A 21,628-nucleotide genomic window follows, 5' to 3' on the forward strand; every position below is an offset into this window, starting at 1 on the left:
GCCAGCACATTTCAATTTGCATACAGCCCATTTCAAGCCTCCCTCACCACATGTAGCTGGCAGCCACCATATTTGCCTAGACTTTTCTAGCCCAAAGTGCTCTTTCTTTCATTGCAAAGTGCATTCATGTGGCTCTCTGAGTTCAGCCTTTCCCTTTATACTTTATGTGTCACTATTTCCTTAATAGAAATGCTGGCTCTTATTTGTAAACCTTTTTACTAGTCACATACTTTCATAGAAGAATGGCAGGCATATTACTGAAAGGGAATAATTAATTCCCTTTTCTCTCCTTGATTTTGCATTTTTCCCTAGGTCTACTTTTCTGCCTTTTAAACAACCAAGAAATCAAAGAAAACTCAGACTGGATAGGTTCATATTTCTCAGTAATTACGTAGGTGATTATGTGATTGCTCTTGCCAGAGGACCAAGTTAGATGATTGGGAGAACAGCCCTTAGTTTTTCTGTTATAATGTCAGACATTAATAAAAGAATTGGAGAAGAAATTTGAATTTTTAAATTGCTTTGGTCAGTATGGTCATTTTAACAATATTCATTCTTCTTACCATGAGCATGAAATTTTTTTTCATTTGTTTGTGTCATCTTTAATTTCTTTGAGCAGTATTTTGTAATTCTTGTTGTGGAGATCTTTCATCTCCCCCATCAGCTGTATTCCTAAGTATTTTACTTTATTGTGAATGGTATTGTATTCTTAATTTGGCTCTCAGCTTGGACGTTGTTGGTATATAGAAATGTTGAATTTTGTACATTGATTTTGTATCCTGAGACTTTGCTGAAGTCATTGATCAGATCTAGGGGACAGTGGGTTTTCTAGGTATAGAATCATCTCATCTGCAAACAGAGTTTGACTTTCTCTCTTCTTATTTTGATACCTTTTATTTCTTTTTCTTGCCTGATTGCTTTGGCTAGGATTTCCAGTACTATGTTAAGTAGGAGTGGTGAGAGTGGGCATCCTTATCTTGTTCTGGTTCTCAAGTGGAATGCTTCTAGCTTTTGGTCATTTGATATGATGTTGACTGTGAGTATGTCATAGATGGCTTTTATTATTGTGAATTATGTTCCTTCAATGCCTAGTCTGTTGAGGATTTTAACATGAAGGAATATTGCATCTTATCAAAAGTCTTCTCTGCATCTATGGAGATGGTCATATGGCTTTTGTTTTTAGTTCAAACAGAACATTTTAAAACAAAAATACTATTTTTATAATAAGTTGGCATGTAGGACATTGTATTTTTATAAAATTAGAGAAAGAACTGTAAATATGCTCACATGTACATAGGTATATAATAAGCCCATATACATGTAAATATAACCATATGTAAATATGATCTCTCACCTTCTTTACAAATAAAGTCTCATCAGCATGGAATTATTTTGTTGCTGTCTGTTGAAAGACAGAGCAGATAGTTTCTCAAGGTCTCTGTGATATATTCTCTAATTACAGAGAATTTTCACTCTTGACTTTCAGCTCGTTTATTGCTAACTCAAAGTTAACATTTGTCAATCTGGGAGTATGGGAAGAACATAAATCTATGTATGCCCTGCAGTCAAGTGGGTGAAATGAAATATCAAGCAGCTATGTTTGAGTTAGGTGTAGCAGCAACAGAGATAGCTGGATTGCAGGCTTTCTACTAACAGACATGCTAACCCTTTGATGACAGTGGAGAGAGTAAATAACCAGTCCAGCAGGACTCACTCACAATTTTCTTGCTTCATTTGAAAGTACATACAAGGTTCCCACCCATGAATAGTGTCTACTTTCCCTTTCAACTAAACCTTGGTACCTTCAGTTATCTTAAGAAGATATACATAGGACTCATGGGATTATTATCTCTAGAACAAGAGAAGATATATGTCTTCTCAGAAAATACTATTTCTGGAAGTCATTGGGGGAAATCAGTCTTATTCGTATGTTAACAGATTGAAGGTAGTAAAAGAGAACTCACTGTGTATTTATACTTAATCAACTTGCTGATCTGAAGGGATGGATCGAATGCTACCCCTCGGAGATGAAAGCCACCCACTCCTGAGGATTATGGACTCTGAGAAGATACAGTGCCCACAAACATAAAGAGGAGAGTTAAATCATCATGTCACTTACTTAGGATGATATGATTTTGGGTGACAGAAAACTCCACATAAGATTGATTTATTTAAAATATTGTTACTGAGTATAAGGAACTATTCTAAATGATGGGAATAAAAGGAGTAAACAAAACAGATAAAACAGCCCTCTTTTATTCAAGTTGAAAAAATACTTTTACTTTTCTAAATATAAATGAAATTTGGAAATAAAACATCCCATGTTTTATCTCCACAATCAGGAGCACAGGCTCCTTCTATTGTCTGCCTTCTATATTATTCCGTCTTCTTCAACATCTGGCATCCACTTTGTTGAAACCATCTACATCCAGGCCAGGAAGGAGGAAAAGGAAGAGAAGGGCCTCTGCCTTCCCTTTAAATTCTGAAAGTTGCATGTAGCTCTCCCCCTTGTGTCTTATTGAACAGAATTTAGCTGCAAGGGAGGCTGGGAAATTTCATCTATATTCTAGGAAGCCATGCACCCAGAAAAAAAAAATCAAGGAGGAAGAGGGGAAGAACAAATATTGAGAGCAATTGGCAGTCTAACACAGTCATCATGCTGGAAGGCACAAATTGCCTCAGGCATATTCAATATTTGACCTGGTAAGTTTTAAGGACTTGATACAAACAACAGAGAAGGGCCTGGGCCAGTGGCATAGGGACACTGAGAGAGGGCTCACCTTAAGATAGCCTACATCTATTTAGACAGCACTAATTAATTTTTTCCTTCATAGGTCAATAACTGACCTTAGGTTGGCATGAACATTAAGAAAAGCCTCTCAAGCAGTTTGTGCTGTATTTATTAAGTACGTACTGTACTTGTAGGTCTCTTAGTGAGTAATCTCTAAAAGTGCTGCCAGGATGTGTAAGGAGGTAGACATGGAGTTCCAGCATGTCTTGTCTTTGGAAGGTCCTGCTGAAGCTCAGGACCAGCCCTAAGTAAATGCTAGCATGGCTCCCTGCTGTTCTATCACATCTTTCCACAGTGGAAGATAATTCTGTTTTCCAAGAGACCTATCTTCCATGTCTCCCCTGCTTCCCTAGTGGCTCTATTTAACTAACAGTATTTCTGGTCCAGCAACATGTAAACAGTCCTTAAGACCAGGGAGAACCCTAAGAAGAAAGCATTCTCTTCCCACTCCGTGGCTCCTGTATAAGACTTTGTTCCCCTTTATTTCCATATAGATCATCACAGAATGACAGGCTTATAATATGACAAGACTTTAGTATTCATTGAATCTTGCTTCCTTCCTGAGCTAGTATCCCTTAAAAGTTGTATTTTTTCCGGTGATGTTCCTCCGAACACTACGTATTAATGAGAGCTCTGAAAACAAAGTGGGACTCATTGTCTAGAGAGCTTTGTAAACATGTATCCCACAATATATCCCAGTCTTTTATAGGCTGGTAGAAACTCCATACCCTACATGAAATGTAACTGTGCAGGAGTAAACTCTTTTTGAACACTTGCAGCAATGGCCAGCTCACCGCTAAGGACATAGAGACTATAAGAAATGTTTTACGGACGTTTTGGTGAAATGTAAAAGTCCCTGAGTTATTCCTCAATCCTCAGTCACTAAGCTAAGGGAAATGTGTCAGCAGAGTTCTATCAAGATTTAAGCATGCTGGGACTCATTATCCACTTCGTTGATTACTTCATCTTTTATTTATTTTCCTTCTGCCCCCAGCAGCCTCCTCCACATCTGGTCTTCATTGTGAGAAATGCATCAGCACATTTCTATTAGAGAGTATGGAATGGAAAAAAGTATGTGGGGTTAGACCTCAAATCAGTGGAATTACTTTGCATTACAAGTATTCAATAGATAATTAACAAAATAATGATGGATGTAATTGTCCTAAAAATTATCGACTCATTCAGATTATTGACTCTCTGGAAGGATCTTGAATTATTCCTTTTAACTGTACTTGATGGAATTATGTTGGTATTTTGGGAAAGAGTCATGCGTCCCAAATGATCTAGCATTTCCATCTTCCTTTTTGACATACTCTGAATAAAGCGAGTCCAGTGTTGGGCACAACCATCAGCCTTTGGGAATACATTTCTTTTTTCTCTTTTTCTTTCAGGTGCTTATACTTTTTGTCCATACCCTTAAGCTGGGAAGTACTTATTTTGGGGATCTAGCTGTTTCCTACACTTAGACTCAGGTTGCTTCCCTTGTTTCTTTAAAGACAGCTGTTTGTACTTCAACAGCGGCCGGTTTCGAGACATTGACAGTCTACTACTTAAATGTAAAAAAATACTTTTTGTTCACAGTGAATGAGGTAAACTTTCTGTGGAGTGAAAACTAGCCTCCTACTGAGAACCTTCAAATCTACCCAAAGCTGGCTTGGAGAGATGGGCCCCTCGAGCTGCCCAGCCATTGTTGCTAATGGAAGCACACCTGCACCGGTATTCAACTCTGCTGGGGAAGGCCATGATGACCTGCCAAAAAGAGGCTCTCAGTGCAAGTGTGCAGAGCAGCAGATAGCTCGCAATTATGCCTTGGCAGTGGAAAGGTGTATTTGCCCAACTCAGACAACACTAGAGCTGGAAGAACCCCAAAGATGGTGTCATCTGGTGGTTTAAAAATACACCATGTGGAATCCCCTTCAGGGCCACTCACCACACCCCATGACCCCAGCAGCTTTAGGGTTCATTCTTTTCCTTACTTTTTGCATCATCTTTGTATGAAGGAAAGGTTCCATGGCTCTTAAAAAAAATAGGAATTCTATTCAGCTTCTTCATTAGACAGAGGGATAGGAATATTTGTCCAAGGTCACAGGTGGTTTAGGCCAGGCCAGCAGGCATGAGGAGTGAGCAGCTGTCAATAGTGGGCCTGGATAGGACCTATTAGTCTTACAATGCTTTCCTTCTTTTTTCCTGGCACCATCTCTCCCGCCCTCCACACGGGGTCTAAAACATCTTCACTGAGTAGCACTTGTCTGAGTTACATAAAGAAGCAGGACATTATCTCCAGAAATCTAGTATCAAAAAGTCACCTTCCTCCTACTGCACTCCCAGACAAATGTCCTTCATGCATTGCTTATGACTGGTGGGACCTGGAGGACAAGGACCCAGCTAATTTTGGGTCTTACTTCTATAGATGGTTTTTTTTTTTAGTTGCTCCTTTCCATTCCTCATGCCGAAATTTCTAGGCAGGTGATCCCAGAAACCCCATCCCCATCTCCATGCCACTAAGTTAAATAAGATTCACACTCACCCAGCTAAAATGCTGTTCCTACTGTCTACTGGCTACGAAACTTTGAATAAAGTCTATCATCTCTCTGTGTGTCAGCTTTCTCATTTAAAAATGGCAATAAAATTTGCTACATGTTTTTATTGTGAGAATGAAGATAAATGATCAAATCCGAGCGTGTTTCGCACCAGCTGGGCTCTTGATAGGCACCGGATCTCAGGTGGCTGTTAGTGTCTCCATGGTTGCCCAGGTGTCATGTTTTGGGAACCTTGCAGAGGTGGTGACAGGAAGGTGGGAGGGAGTTAGGGTACTGGATCTCACTTGTCTGGAAGCCTCAAACTGTGGGCTGGAGAAGATCCACTTGAGAAGGTCATCTTGGGGCAAACTGGACCTCAAATAAGGCAGTAGTAATTAATGGCCAATTTCCATTTAGTGGTCAACTTACATGGGCTGGACAGAAATCCTGCTTCTCTGTTGGAAATCTGATATAAGGGTGTAGAAGAAAATCCAGATGCGGGAAGGGTTGGGCTGGAGACAGAGCCTTGGGCAATTTTCTAAGTAGAAGAGGCAGCCTCATTGCTGACACTGGAAGCTACTGGCACATTAAAAATCACTCCTGAATGTACTGGAAACTTTGTAATTTCCAGAGCCTTCCACTGTCTGTGTTCACGTTCTTTGCTCCCTAGTATTACTCCAGGCTCTTCCTTGTGGCTTCTTCAAGGCATGATCCATGAGTGGCTGAAGTGAATGCTGACTCAGAGATCAGCAGTGGGTGATCTTTATTTAGCTCTCTCTGTTTAGGGACTTCTGCTACCTGCAAAATCCCTAAATCGAGCTTTTTTAAGAGCTGCCTGCAGTATTTCGGGATGGAAAAAGTACTCAGTACACTTCATTTTCCAGGAATCCTCTAGGACTTCTGCTCTGTTAGTGCTCAGGTATCCTGGACACCTAGGCCAATGCTGGACAGACATCTGCACTCCATTAGCTTCCAATTAGGAGTCAGTCCTCTGTCCTCTCTCAGTACTGGAAGTTTTTCTTACTTAAACTGCCCATTTGGCTGGATTTCTCTGCTTGAAACAAACACTTCCTGGTCTCAGTGTGGAGAATTCCTTAATTGAAAAAAGTCATCAAATGGAAAAATTGACAACCCTTCAGTTCTTACTTATGTGTGGTTCACACATCGGCTCTGATTCATCTTCAGTTCTTTGCTTGTGCATTTGGTGTTTACTGGGCGCCGCTTTTGCCAGGTATGGTGTTGGGATCAGAACAAAGGCCAAAGGAGATGTTTTTCTAGCCCTTTAGTTGTTTAAAGCCTAATTAGAGAGCCCCTTAAGTAGCAGGAAATTATAGCAATATAAAAAGTACTCTGAGCCTGGGGCAGTGGCTCACTCCCGTAATCCCAGCACTTTGAGAGGCCAAGACAGGTAGATCACAAGGTCAGAAGTTTAAGACCAGGCTGGCCAAGATGGTGAAACGCTGTTTCTACTAAAAATACAAAAATTAGCTGGTCACTGTAGCAAGCACCTGTAATCCCAGCTATTCAGGAGGCTGAGGCATGAGAATCTCTTGAACTCAGGGTGCGGAGATTGTAGTGAGCTGAGATTATGCTGTTGCGCTCCAGCCTGGGCGACAGAATGAGACACCATCTCAAAAAAACAAAAATGTGTTGAGGTGTGGCCAGAAGCCATGCCAGTCGAGAAGAGGGATCTCTAAACAGAGCGTGCGTGTATGGTGGGAAATAGTGAAAGGAGCCTTCCAGAATCATCAGCCCCTCACCTGACCTAAAGAACTAGCTGGCTTTGTCATCAGTTTTGGAGATAAATGTGTAGGGCTGGTTTCTCGTACTTACTGAAGTTGCTTAGGAGAAACATTTCTTCCACCAAATCTGAGATTTCACTAGAACTCTGCAGAGTTAGTCCACATATATACAGATCTCTCCCCAGGCTCAGTCCTGTTAAGGCCCCGTTGAGATCCTACCAGTTCTGCAAAGCTCCCAGCACTATCTATAATAGAACTGGTATCTCTCTTTGGGAATTACTTGAAACCCAATGACGATAATTTTTCTTATGTTCATGTCTCATTACCTACAAGTAGATTGGTTTTTGCATAAAGTCAAGAATCATGTCACATAAATTTTGTCTCTATTCAGGAGAATAACTCGGGCCTTGCTCAGGGACTCTATTGTATAAATGTTTGTTGTTGCTGTAGTGGAATCAGACAGATGGCTGAATCTGTCGTTTACTATGTGACTTTGGGGAAATTACCTAATCTTTTTGAACCTAAAGTTCTTCGTCTATACAATGGTGATCATAAGACGGCTTATCTCTTAAATTTGTTGGCACACTTAAATGAGCTATGTGCTTAGTATAGAATCTGAACTTTAGTAAGTACTTAATGTAGGTTTTGTTGAAAATTTTAAAATATCTATGTATATATATATATATATATATATATATATATATGCCTTTACCAGAGCCCATCTCTCATTTCCACATTTCCTCCTATATGAATGTTTACTACTGAGTAACTACCTATTTGCTAGAAAAATGAAAGTAACTTGATGAACTTTAAAGATGTCTTAAAAAAAAAAACTTGTGTCTTAGATAGCTCAGTCTGCTATAAAAAATGCTGTAGACTGGATGTCCTAAACAGCAGAAATTTATTTCTCACAATTCTAGAGACTGGAAGTCCAAGTCCAATATCTCTCTCCCTCTCACTCTCTATATATCTGTATGTATGTAGATATATAGAGCTATATATGTAGACATCTATATATTCTCTCTATATAGCTATATATATAGAGAGAACTATATAGAGAGATACATTCCTCTCAGATATATATATATAGCTATATAGAGAGATGCATTCTCTCTATATAGCTACATATATATATCTGAGAGGAATGTATCTCTCTATATAGTTCTCTCTCTATATATAGCTATATAGAGAGAATATATAGAGCTATACATATACATAACTCTATATGTAGCTATATATATAGCTATATAAAGCTATATAGCTTTATATAGCTCTCTCGATATATGCATAGCTTTATATACATAGCTATATATATATATATATATATATACACGCACACACATATATATATATATATATAGCTATATAGAATGTATCTCTATATAGCTAGATATAGATATCTCTCTATACAGCTATATAGAGAGACTATATCTCTCTCTCCATATATAATATGTGTGTGTGTGTGTGTGTGTATATATATGTATATATATATATATATATATATATATATATATATATGAGAGCCCTCTCATTCTCTCAGAGAGAGACAGACAGATGAGGACACAGCAAGAAGATATATACAACTCTCTCCCTCAATATACATCTATGTCGAGAGATATCTATATCAAGAGATATATTTATATATCTATCTATATAGAGAGACATATCTATATACCTATCAATACATAAGTATATCTATATACCTCTTGATATAGATATCTCTTGATAGATATCTATATCGAGAGAGAGAGACGTATGTATCTTCTTGCTGTGTCCCCATCTGTCTGTGTCTCTCTCCAAGAGAAAAAGAGGCCACTGATGTCTCTTCCTTTTCTTATAAGGACGCTAATCCCATGATGGGGGCTCCGCTGTCACAAGCTCATCTAAGCCTAACTACCACCTAAAGACCTCACCTCCAAACACCATTACTCTGGGGATTAGGGCTTCCAATCTGCGTCTGGGCGGGATGCAAACATTCAGTGCCCAGCAACTCTCTTTTTCAACACTGAGGGATAAAAGGTAGAAAAGGGGAGAATAAAGAAGAAGTAAGTAGAGAAATACAGGACTAAGGGAAGCAGAAAAACTACTTTTTTCTACACACTTCTCACCCATGACAGCTTTCTACTAGCACCTAACCGTAGATACCTGAGGGTGGGGACGGAGGCTGCAGCCAGGAGCACAGGACTCTGCTTTAATGAAGGGCGGTGCTCGTGCTCGGCAGTAGGCCTGCTGAGGTGAGCTGGGGCTCTGTGAGGGGACTGGCACTCAGGGGAGGGAGGCCGAGGCTGTGGGGCCCAAGGGAGAAGAAGGACCAAGACCTCAAGGGCTTGGTGAGGGCACTGGGTGAGAAAACTGCCTGCCAGTCACCCTCACACACAAGATCAGGGCGGCAGGGAGCAGCCTCCTGGTTAAGGCAGACCTGATCCCACCCAGCAAGATGGGAGGAGCCTGAGAGAAAGACGGAACTGAATCCACGTTGACAGGATTCCTGTACTCAGCCCAACCTGTAATGGCCCTTTCAGAAGACACCAGCCCACGTGGGCTCAAAGGTGGCTGGCTGCTTGGCTTACACAGAGACATCTGAAAGCAGATAGTGGTTTGAAAACATTCCCATGAGATTCAAAAAGGGACCACAGGCTGATCGGGGAAGGGAGGAGGGGGTCAGAAAGTTAGAAACCATTGATAAAATCTTGACATTTCTTAGGGAATTCATGCTTCTCCAGGCAAAGTGACTGGAGAAAGAAACCAGAAAATGGTTCCAGTACAGATGAGGGGTTAACCGCCTCCCCATTTTTAAACCTTCACAGGACTTCCCTCCAAAGTTTACATAATCCCAGATTATTTCTTAAAAGTGTTATAATGTACAGCATTATTATTTTGAAGTAAAACTCACAATGCTAAAGTTTGAATTTATTTAGATCTATGACAATATTTAATTTCTTTTGTCAATATTGCTGAACGTGTTCTAACTTCATATGGACAGTGAAACTGAGGAACCAGGAAGGGTTACACACCAACCAGTATACACAACTCCACAGCCCATAGAGCACCAGGGGAACGGGAAGGATATGGTGCTAGCTGTCCCCACTCATAGTCTGAGACAGGGCCTCAAGAGGGGGTGTAGTTTCAGATGCTTCAGAGAACAGGACCACAACTAATGAGGAGGAAGGACAGACAGGCAGGTTTCAGCTCAGTGCAATTGAGAACTTCCCAAAAGAACAAGATGCCCTGTGAGTTGCTGAGTGTCCCCTCCTCCTGCTGAAGGTATTCAAGTTCAGACTGGATGGCCATTACCAGAGATTAGGAAAAGGACGTGAAGTTTGCCACTCTGCTTCGATGTTCTGCCCCTGCCAGAGGCCCAGGGTGCAGATGAGGGAGAGGCAGGAAGTGTTTGTGACCGTGATCCTGATAGGAATCTTCAAAGACCCAGCCTCTGCCCCCGTATCAGCCCCAGCATCTTTCTTTACTCTCCTCCGGTCAATCTGTCTTTTCTCTGCACCCTAAGCCATTCTGAGCCCACAGGAACTTTTTACACTTGATCTCCACTTGGGTTAAGTACTTGCTCCCTGATGTGTGAGGTAGCCTTTAACTAGTTTTGGTTTTAAACAGACCTCTTTCGAGTTAGAACGTGCTCTCTACTTACAGTATTCTGGGATTTTTGAGAATGATTCTGTGTAGCTATTTGTCTGACAACTTTCTTTATAATTCTATAGCCTCTCCTAGATTTTGTCTTCCAAACCATAACCCACATATATCAAATCCTTTTCATACTAAAATCTGTCACCTTGATAATTTCACTGTCCTTTGGATCTTTTCTACCTCTTTTTTGTGCCTTCTTCAAGTGGAATGCCTGGAACCTTCTGCAGTTTCAGCTTATATATACTACAGTTTTATACATGTTTACAGGAAACAGTGTGGTATATATATATTTTTAAATGCTGATTTTAGGGCATAGAAAATGCTGTATCTTTGACTGAGAGGCTGCCCAACTTTGGGAAAGTTATTTAACCAGCCACTTTGAGCATCAGTTTCCACCTCAGTCATTCATGAAGTAAACAATGGAATAAACAACCCATTCATGAGGATAAACATCTAAAAGCCAGGTATATTGTCTTGCACTCAGTAGGCACTGACTAATTTAGAGGAGGAGAAGAAAGAGAAAGTTCCCATTGTTGGTTGTCTTTTCAATAGTGGAAGACATACTTTAATGTAGTAGGTAACAAACATTTTTATAAAGTACTTTTGAACCTCTCTGTAACATTTACCCTCCACTTTTCTGCCTTATATCCTCACACTTTCTACCTTCTGTTTCTCAGGAGAGCTCTTGATAGACAAGAAAGAGGGTACCGGAAAGTGTTTGGAAGCCCACTGAGAAGGAAAATATTGTTTCTGTGCTATTCCCTTGGGAATTCAGTGATACTGAGCAGGAGATGGATAACATTTCCAAAATATACATAGTTGGAATCTCTCTGTAAAATTCAAATTTCTCTTGGTCATAGTCATTTAAATTGATCTATTTCAGCCATGTATATAAAAACATTGTGTTTATATTTTTAAATGTAAATTAAGCTTATGGCCTTGCATCTTTACAAATATAAGTAGATAATATATGAGACATATACAGTGTTAGACCATTGTCTTCTGTTTACTGTTTAGACAGTGTTAACATCTCCCAGAAGCAAGAGCTATGGCGGGAGAAGTGGGAGAGGCACAACTTGCCAAGCAGAAGCCTCTCTCGGCGTTCCATCAGCAAGGAGAGATGGGTGGAGACACTGGTGGTAGCTGACACAAAGATGATTGAATACCATGGGAGTGAGAATGTGGAGTCCTACATCCTCACCATCATGAACATGGTATGCCTGACTACATGGAGGGTGGGGCAGCTGGTGAATAGATGTCATTAGAGATACTTACATAAACAAATAAGAAATGCCTTTTTAGGTTCTTTCAAGTCATTTTTTATAAATATGTATGTGAATCTAGCACCTGCCTAAGGATGAATATGGATGAAAATTCAGGATAAATTAGTCTTTCCCTTAAAAATGTGTATTCTGGGAACATTTTAGAATTTATTAGTTACATATTTCTGATAGGTATTTACAAAGGACTCAATCCTTTTAGTGTGGCTTTGTCTCATTGGTTTATGTTAGTAAACTGAGGCAAAGAAGTAGAACGTAATTTCCTCAAAATAGTTAGAAATAGAATTGGAATAAAGTTAATGACTCCTAATTTTGAGCTTCCTCTTTGCATTATTGATGTTTTCTGCCTTTAAGAGAATGTTAGTTCTGTTGAGATGGGAAAAGCCATTTGCCTGAGTAACTGATAATAAAAGAGGAGAATACTGTGGCCTGAGTTAAGAAAAGAAAAATGTTAATCCCTCAAACACACAGCCAAGGAATCACCCTGAAAGATTGTCTTTAAATACTGTAATGTGGAATGAGCTGTGGGCATATTTCACTCTTCTTAGCATACCACCAAACATGTCTGACCTATAAGAAAACCTTTATCTTATGTGCATTACAATGCTATTTTCTACTCTGGTATTTATTTATCATTTCTTTATGTGGGTCTAATGGTTTTCTCTTTCTGACCCTAGGTCACCGGGTTGTTCCATAACCCAAGCATTGGCAATGCAATTCACATTGTTGTGGTTCGGCTCATTCTGCTTGAAGAAGAAGAGGTAACATTTTCCCTCCACTTTTCGGCCTGATATCCTCGCACTTCCTACCTCCTTTTTCTCAGGGGAGCTCTTGGTAGACAAGAAAGAGGATACCAAAAAGTGTTTGGAAGTCCATTAAGAAGGAAAATATTATTTCTGTGTTATTCTCTTGGGAATTCAGTGATACTGAGCAGGAGATGGATAGCACTTTCAAAATATGCATAGTTGGAATCTTGACAGTCATAGCATCTAATAACATGCACATGAGGCTTACCACAGTCACTAAGGATATTCTGCAAAAGAATAAACTAAATCACAACATGGTTGGATGGTTTCAGTAAAAGTTAAGAAAGACATGGAAATGTTGAACTTTCGATACTGTTAATTTACTTTTTGCATATTTAACACAAGTCTCTCAGATTTGGGACCTCTTTTCTATCTGCATGTTTACCTTTGGGATTTCATCTACTATCAGAGACTTACATGTCATCTGTGTTCTAAGACTCTCAATTGATACCTCAAGCCTAGACCTCTTCATTGAGCTTTAGGCTTGTATCCAATTACTTACTTGAAATCTCCACCTGGCTGTGTCAAAATCCATTCAATCTTGAAAACTTCATAAATCCAGAATGGAACCTTGATTACTCCCTGCCTAAATCATCTCAATTCTGCCACTTCCATTCCCCAAATTGCCATCTTACCCACTCAGTGAATAGTACTACTATGCATTGGTTACATAAACCCAGGAGAGATTTTTGAATTCTTTTTTCACATGTTCCACATCCAATAGCAAGGCCTACTGTGATCCTACTTCCAAAATACATCTCAAAACCACCTACTGTTCATAATCTCTGCAGTCATCACATTGGTCTGACCTTATCATATCTTGTATCGGCTACCGCAGTGAACTACCAAATGGTTGCTTCCTATTTTCAGCCTTACCGTCAGAATTCATTCTCCATGGATGATCATTTTAAATGCAGCCATAATTGATCATTTTAAATATAAACTGAGGTGCTACACTGCACAAGACCCTTTAATGGCTTTCTGTTTCTTTTAGAACAAATTCAAAATTTCTTGCTGTGACCTGTGGAGACTTTCGTGATCTTGCCCCGTCCACCTTTCTGGTCTTTGCTTACGTTACTCTCTTCCTTTTTTTCCTTTCACACTCACTGTCTATTTACTTATGGTTTCCAATGCCTGAAACATCCTTCTCCTTGTTCTGCACGTGACTGACACCTTCTCATGCCTCAGGCCCTGTGTAAATGCTGCCTCTTCAGAAAGGTCACAGTGACCAATTTATTCAAAGCAGACGCCTCTTACTGCTTTCATCACAGAATGATGGCAGTCTCACAATTCATCATGATTCTGTATATTTGTTTACTTTTTTTTTGTTTTTTTGTTTTGTTTTGTTTTGTTTTGTTTTTGCTTATCACAGTCTCTACTAGAATGTAAATTCCGTGAGGGTAGAAGCCATATGTCTTTATTCTGTTAGATCCCTAACACCTAAAACAGTGCCCGGGACACAAATAAATGAAAGAAGTAAAATGTAATGAATGGAAGGACCAGCCGACTGATGAAATCCCCTTGCAATCTATAGAGCTTTACCAGCAGCTGGGATATGTGAAGAATGGCATCATTCAGCTCCCCATCAGCAAGAGACCTGCAGTCAGAATCCCAAGGGAGGGCTTATTGTTTGCCTGACAGGAAAAGTCTCCATGATCAGTTAGAAGATTTTTTTAAAAACAATCTCTGGAGCCAGGGTCCATGTTTTCTTCTTTCCCCTATAACCCCATCTCCCTTTGCCACCTGAAACATACTTTGGGTATCTCGGAATACCAATGGGTATGTCATGCCCCTTCACGTGATTTTTAATTAAGAAAATGTATTCAAAACTTGGAAAGCAGGCAACATGGAAATTATATATCCTTTTAATGTTTAAAGAGACCTACCTGACTCTATGAAAATGTAACTGGTTATTTACTATCGATTGGGGCACAGATGTGGTCAAGTTAGATGTTGACATGTAGAAAATGATAGAGTACAAATGGTTTTTGCCTAGTAGAGGTGAAAATGATTCGAGGCCAGCAGAGAAGACTAGTCTGAAGATAGTTTTATTGGTTGGTGGAACTAGACCAATAAAAATCGGTATCTAATTTTATACCTAACTCAGCTATCTCGTTCAGCAGTTCTCCCCTGCTAGCTATAACTTCATCAGTTTTTTGCATCTGCCTTTGAACCAGCTTTTCCATCTTGCCTATCTCCTCATTAATGAACAAAATTATCTTGCCTGTCTCCTCACTAATGAGTTAAATACATCTTGAACATGTGCTTGTTATATATTTGTATGAGAATTGTTTTTGGTTTTTGAAAAGCATACTTTGATAACTTGGAGAAAAAAATTTACTTTTTCATAATGGTTGAGCACATAGGCATTCCTAGATACAAATGTGAAGAAACATTTAGTGTTTTCAGATAAAAAAGAAAAAGAAAAATATTTCTGGGGGTGTAAGAAGGAAAAATCCCTGGGTTTAAACTGCTGTCATGAAAAACAGAAGGAAAAATCTTGACCCTCTGTAGTCCCAGCGGCATTACTGGTAGGATGTCATAATGTGGCTTCCATGGATCAGGCCCCTTCAAACTCTGCATCTATTAATTCCCAAGAAATAATGCCACCAGGGCATCTCCATGGCATGTTGATGCCAGTGAAGTTGTTTGAAGGAGCTTGATTGGCCAGTGCCACGACTCCATCACAATGACATTGTTTATCCTCTTCCCTACCAATCTGGTTTGGCAAGTGCAAAGAGACACATGATTTGCTTCAGGAAGCCATGGCTCTCTCTCTCCCACTTGCCAAATATTATCCTTGTTCAAGCTTTTCTGTAGTCTCTAATTGGCACAGGTTTCCCAAGTTAACAGCAGAATTGCAGTTCACAATTCCCATTTTCCTGATTCCCAGGAAATGGCTCAAGCCATTCTTCATATCTGTGACTAATAAGCACCCCAATAATAGACAGTAACAGTTCCAGCCCTTAACTAATGTCAACATGGCTGACACAGGAAGTAGAGTGTGAGGTCAGCACTGTGACTCCTTCAAACAAGTTGACTCGAGTTCAGTAACTCTGAGGAAGTTATATCATTGATCCATACTCATTTTTCTTTTCCATAATGAAAAGAGGGTTGTGGAACATCAGGTATATGTTGAACTCTGTGCTAGCACCAGGGATGCAAATATGAACACAAGTTCCATTTCCTGATTCTGAGGAACTTTAAGTCTACTGCACAAAAACACAAAAATAGAAAATTTCAAGTTGAGATTGGCATGAGTATAAAACTACTGGGATAGAAAAGGGTACTTGGATGTCTAACCTGGGATTTTAGAAAATACAAAGGAATTAACTAGTGAGGAAGTGACATGGTTATACTTTGTGTCCCCACTCAAATCTCATCCTGAATTGCAAGACTCATAATCTCCACATGGCAAGGGAGAGATCAGGTGAAGATAATTGAATCATGGGCGTGGTTCCCCCAAACTGTTCTTGTTATAGTGAATGAGTTCTTATGAGGTCTGATGGTTTAATAAGGGGCTCTACCCCCTCTGCTCGGCACTTCTCCTTCCTTCCACCTTGTGAAGAAGGCCCTTTCTTCCCCTTCACCTTCCACCATGATTGTAACTTTCCCGAGGCCTCCTCTGGGCCAATTAAATCTCTTTCCCTTATAAATTACCCAGTCTCAGGCAGTTCTTTATAGCACTGTGAAAATGGACTAATATAGGAAGGAAATTCCAAGTGGAAGGACCTGCATGGGCAATGGCTTTATTCTTAAAGCAGCACTATGCATAAGAGAGGCAGTGGATGTATCACTGTTATTGGACCACAGAATGGGAGGTTGAGAAGTCTTGTTGTGATAGAAAGGAAACAAAGTGATTATGCTAGAAGCAGGAGAGGAAGCAGACACTCAAAACCTGCCCACCTCTAATCACACTTGGGTTTTTCCCAGTGTTTCTCATGTCTGCACATGACATTATTGTCCTTTCAGTTGCAGAAGCCAGAAATCTGGAATGCACTGATGATACCTCCTTCTCTCTCTCCCATGTCAAGTTTTTTATCAGGTGCTGACCATTTATCTGACTGTCTCCATTTATATTACTTCAATTCAAGATACAGTTATCTCTTTTCTGGACTACAGTGGTGTATACTTTCTGGTCTACTCAAAACCAATTGGATTTCTTTTCATCTTGTTTCTGCAATGTAGTCGGGATAATCTGAAAATGGTAATCTGATCATATCCAACCTCCTGCCACCCCTTCTCCAACCCCCATACCTGGCTTAGTTTAGTCCAGTGGTTTTCTGATTCCCTGTCTCATCTCTTGCTACTCCTGCCTTTGCTCTTGAGAGGTAGCAATAACTCATCATGCTTTTTCAAGGCCTGCCACTGGTCGTCTTGTTGCCTGGACTGTCTATGTTCACTTAAATTGTTAGTACTTAAGCTGTTCAGCTCAATATCTGGGATTACAGCTCCAGTGTCACTTCCTTGGGGAAGCCTTCCCTGACCCCCTAGTAAGATTCTATTATTTACTCCCAAAAAACGGCATTTCTCCTCCACAACATGTTTCACAGTTGTGATCTTAGATCAATTTGATTAATACAGTTTCCTCAATTAGTACGTAAGACTTAAGAGCAAAGGTTGTGGTTGGTGTTGGGTATATAATAGACCCTCAATAAATATTTGTTCAAATATTAAATAAGAGAGTATGTGAATGAGGCCAGCAGTCTGTCAGTGAACCAGAGTCTGTGGTAGCCAAGTTGCCATGAGCCTTGTGGCCACATACAGGCTTTAGATCTAATCCTGCGGGATGCTTTAGATTATTTGAACCCAACAAATGAAATTAGAGAGATTACTCAGGCTCTGTGGAAAGTGTGTGAGGCGGGGAATCCCGAGATTGGGTATCTGAAATAGATTCCTTTCATTAGTGACTTTGATCACTCTTGTCTTTCTTATTCTAAACACATCTCATGGGTAACACCATTTGGGGCTTTATTTCTCTGTGGTGGATTCAAGAGACTTTGAGGTTAGGCTGTTCACATAAAATTCAGCTTTTGTCAGTTACCACCACCTAAAAGTCATTATGAGATTTGATCACATTTTGAGAATAAATTGGAGTATTGGGTATAAAACTTACTTTGGAGCAATTTGGAGGCTTTGTCAAAGGATAGACAGTCATATTTCAAAGCAGTGGAAACTGAGGTACACAAAACCATGTTCTGAAAAGACATGTCAAGTGTATTAAGAAACCATGGGTCAGGAAAACAAACAGTGCATTCATATAGGATCCAGCACGCTCTCACTCCTGTCATGCCCCTGTCTACACCTGAATTGAGCTCTGATTTTCATTTTATGGAAATCCCTCATTCCATCCTTTTAATTTTCTCCTAGGACTTGTACACAAACTTGACCTCTAAGCCCTTTCCATTTTAGACCAGTTTGTCTGATGGCCTCTTGGGGCCCCTGCTCTCCTCTTGGGCCAGGGATTGGTGATGGGATTAGACTCTTCTCTCCAATTCTCATGAGCAGCTTGATATCATGGAGAGTACAATATTTATCATTAGTTCCACTGCTTGCTAGCCATATAATTTTTGATCAGTTACTTAACTTGTGTGTGTCTCCATTTCATCATTTGTAAAATAGTGATAATTATATGTACTTCCTAGCATTGTTGTGAGAATCAAATGTCTTCATTTATGTAATACTTAGCATAGCATCTGGCTTGTAGAAACTGTTCAATAAATGTTACCTGTTAATACCAGTCTTATTATTTTTATCATTATCATCATGATTTGGTTTCCACAAAAACCCTGTAAGCTTATTAATACTATGCTCATTTCACAAGGACTTCAAAATCCTTGGAGGAAAATAAAAGGCCTAAAGGACAAAATCAGGATAATAAAATGTTGGAGACTTCTCTTAAGAACAAGATAGAGACAAAACTGGGATGATAGTGAATTGGATGAAGCCAAGTGAATCCCATCCTAAGTGACTGTGCCATCCACTGGAGGAGCCTGATGGTGTGGGGCTAGCTTAAAGGTACAGCAGTAGGACTGACAGCAGGATGGAGACAACTATTTTCACAAATAAATTTTTCTTGGTCTACTGAGTGGTGTAGTGTTGAGTTTACTTTTTTTGGAAACTCTGGAGTTAAAAGCCTGTTGATTTAAAAAATTCAGGCTGCTGGTTTACCCCTCCCACCAGCTGATGTGTGGGTCTGTTTTGTTCTTTCAGAGTAAATGTCATAAATATTGGCAAAGAATTTTTAGACTTTGTGTGTGTGTGTGTGTGTGTGTGTGTGTAACAGAGACAGGGTCTCACTCTGTCAAGCAGGCTGGAGTGCAGTGGCATATAGTTCACTGTATCCTTGAACTACTGGGCTCAAGCCATCCGCCCACCTCAGCCTCCCAAGTAGCTAGGAATACAGGCACTTGCCACCATGCCTTGCTATTTTTTTTTAAAGATGAGGTCTTACTGTGTTGCCCAGGCTGATCTTGAACCTTAAAAAAAAATTATCCTTTCCTCTGGTAGTCAGATGAGTTGTCCCTTAGACACATGAGAAGTTTCAGATTAAATCTTTCACAGCTTGTCTCTTCTCTGCTCATCCTCTTTCTTTTGGTAGCCTAAGCCTGACTAGCAGAGCATGGTCAGATTGTGCACTGAGTCAAAAACTGCTATCAGAAATTCCAAGAGAAATCAATACAAGATTCTTTTCATTATAGAGAGAGCTTACAAAGACAGAGGACAATTTATAACAAAAGCCATGTTCTTGCAAAATTATTTCTCATGTGGAGCTATTTTGTGAGCTTTTTCCTTTAGGGCAACTTTCCGTCCCGTTAATTCACATACACAAATGTATAGAAAAGGGGAAGTGGAAAGTGAATTGGATTAGCTTGAGAAGAGGAAGTGGAAAAAATAAACAAAAAGAGGAATCTATTTTTGTTTGCAAAGGAAATGAGGAAAAAATAGTGTGAATGGAGGTTTGTTTTGACATGCTCAAATAGTTACCAGGATGCTTTATGGAAAATGTTTAGCACAAGTTCCCTCGCATTTACTGTGAGCCATCATAGTCTCTCTGAAGTCCTGTTGAATTTTTTGTGTGCTTAGGGCTACCTCATTTTAATGCATAACTAATTACTATTCTCAAGGCGCCTGTGATCAAGAGCATTCAATAAATGAAATGAGTGTTTCTTAGCCTTAACCACTTCTGAGACTTGAAGATTAAGAAGCTGAAAAGGTTGAAAAAAATATACTCAATTACAGCTTTCTGGAAGAGCTGCGACATTTAATAGAAAAGACGCTGTCACTGAACTTGCGTCAAATGTCACATATTGCAGATGAAAGTTCTGCACAGGGGCAAAGTATCAGGCTATAAGTAATCATTAACTCAATTAATTATGCACTTGCTTTGTCTGCATGAGGAACTTTAAAAAGGAATAGGAAGAAAGCAAGAAAGATTTTGAGAGTAGACTTAGGACCCTAACTTTTTTTTTCCCTCACCAATGACTGAGGTTATTCCAGAAGTACTTCTATAGAAAAATTGGAATGTAAGACGCATCTCCTATGTTGAGATTTTATTTTACTATTCACCTTCTTTCCCTCTCCTTTACTCCTTCCCCAACAGCCCTGCTGCCAGAAAATCTCAACAATCATGCAGACCTGGCCCATATATTTAGATGATCCAACCCTGATGTGGTTCTCACTATTGCTTAATCACTTTTTCTCTGTTATCCTCCTTATTCCTGTCAAGAACTAGGCAGAGTCTGTGTTTTAGTCAATCTTCTGCTGCTCCTTTCTCTATAACACAATATTACAGACTAGGTCATTTATAACAAACAGATGTTTATTTGGTCCATAGTTCTGGAGGGTGGGAAGTTCAAGAGCATGGCACCAGCATCTGGTGAGTGTCATTCCATGGTGGAAGGCATCACATGGCAAGGAAGCATCCAAGACAGAGAGAAAATAGGGCTGAACTGATCCTTTTCATCCCTGCAATAACAAACTCACTCCCATTTATGCTGTAGGTAATAATTAACTCAATTAATTATGCACTTTCTTTGTATTAATCCATTAATTAATTGAGTTGATTATTAATCCAGTATTAATCCATTTATGAAGGATCTTAGTCACTTCTTAGAAGTTCTACCTCCCAATATTTTTACTTTGTCAATCAAATATCAGCAGGATTTTTTGAGGAGACATTCGAGTATAACAATCTGAGATTATTTTTCTCCTATTGGTAACATCTTATGTAGTCTTAGTATAATACGACAACCCAGAAAGTGATATTCCAACCATTCCACCTACCTTCAGATGCACACAGTGGTGTGTGCATGTGCATGAACATGTGTATATACATTTAGTTCTATGCAATTTTGTCACACATATGGATTTGTGTGACCATCACCACAATTAACATTCAGAACAGTTCCCTCACAAGGCTTTTATACTTCCCTCCCACCTATATATCTAATCCCTGGAGAGCACTAATCTGCTCTGTAATACACTTGTATGATTTTTGTCATTTCAAGAATGTCATACAAATGGAATAATACCAGATGTAACTTTTGAAACTGGATTTGTTTCATTCAGCATAATTCCCCTGAGATCTATTCAAATTGTGTGTATCAAGAGTCTGTCTCGGGCCGGGCGCAGTGGCTCATGCCTGTAATCCCAGCACTTTGGGAGGCCAACGTGGGCAGATTACCTGAGGTTGGGAGTTCGAGACCAGCCTGACCAGCATGGAGAAACCCCATCCCTAAAAAAAAATAAAATAAAATAAATAAATGTATAAATGTATCTTTAAAAAAAAAAAAAAGAGTCTGTCCCCTTTTCTGCTGAGTGGTATTCTATGATATGTACCTATTTGTTT

General features: G+C 39.6%; 1 protein-coding gene across 3 annotated transcripts in view; it reads left to right on the forward strand.

Annotated features, from left to right (window-relative positions):
- ADAMTS12 (ADAM metallopeptidase with thrombospondin type 1 motif 12) overlaps positions 1-21,628 on the forward strand; it is a 364,104-nt gene that overhangs the window by 214,721 nt on the left and 127,755 nt on the right. For all 3 annotated transcript variants that reach the window (XM_074386716.1, XM_003936214.4, XM_074386709.1), the window contains exons 4-5: positions 11,709-11,905; positions 12,649-12,732. In XM_074386716.1, coding sequence (XP_074242817.1) covers positions 11,709-11,905; positions 12,649-12,732 — 281 coding nt within the window. The remainder of the gene's footprint in view (positions 1-11,708; positions 11,906-12,648; positions 12,733-21,628) is intronic.

This window comes from Saimiri boliviensis, chromosome 1, assembly GCF_048565385.1.
Source record: "Saimiri boliviensis isolate mSaiBol1 chromosome 1, mSaiBol1.pri, whole genome shotgun sequence".
In the NCBI taxonomy this organism is placed as follows: domain Eukaryota; kingdom Metazoa; phylum Chordata; class Mammalia; order Primates; family Cebidae; genus Saimiri; species Saimiri boliviensis.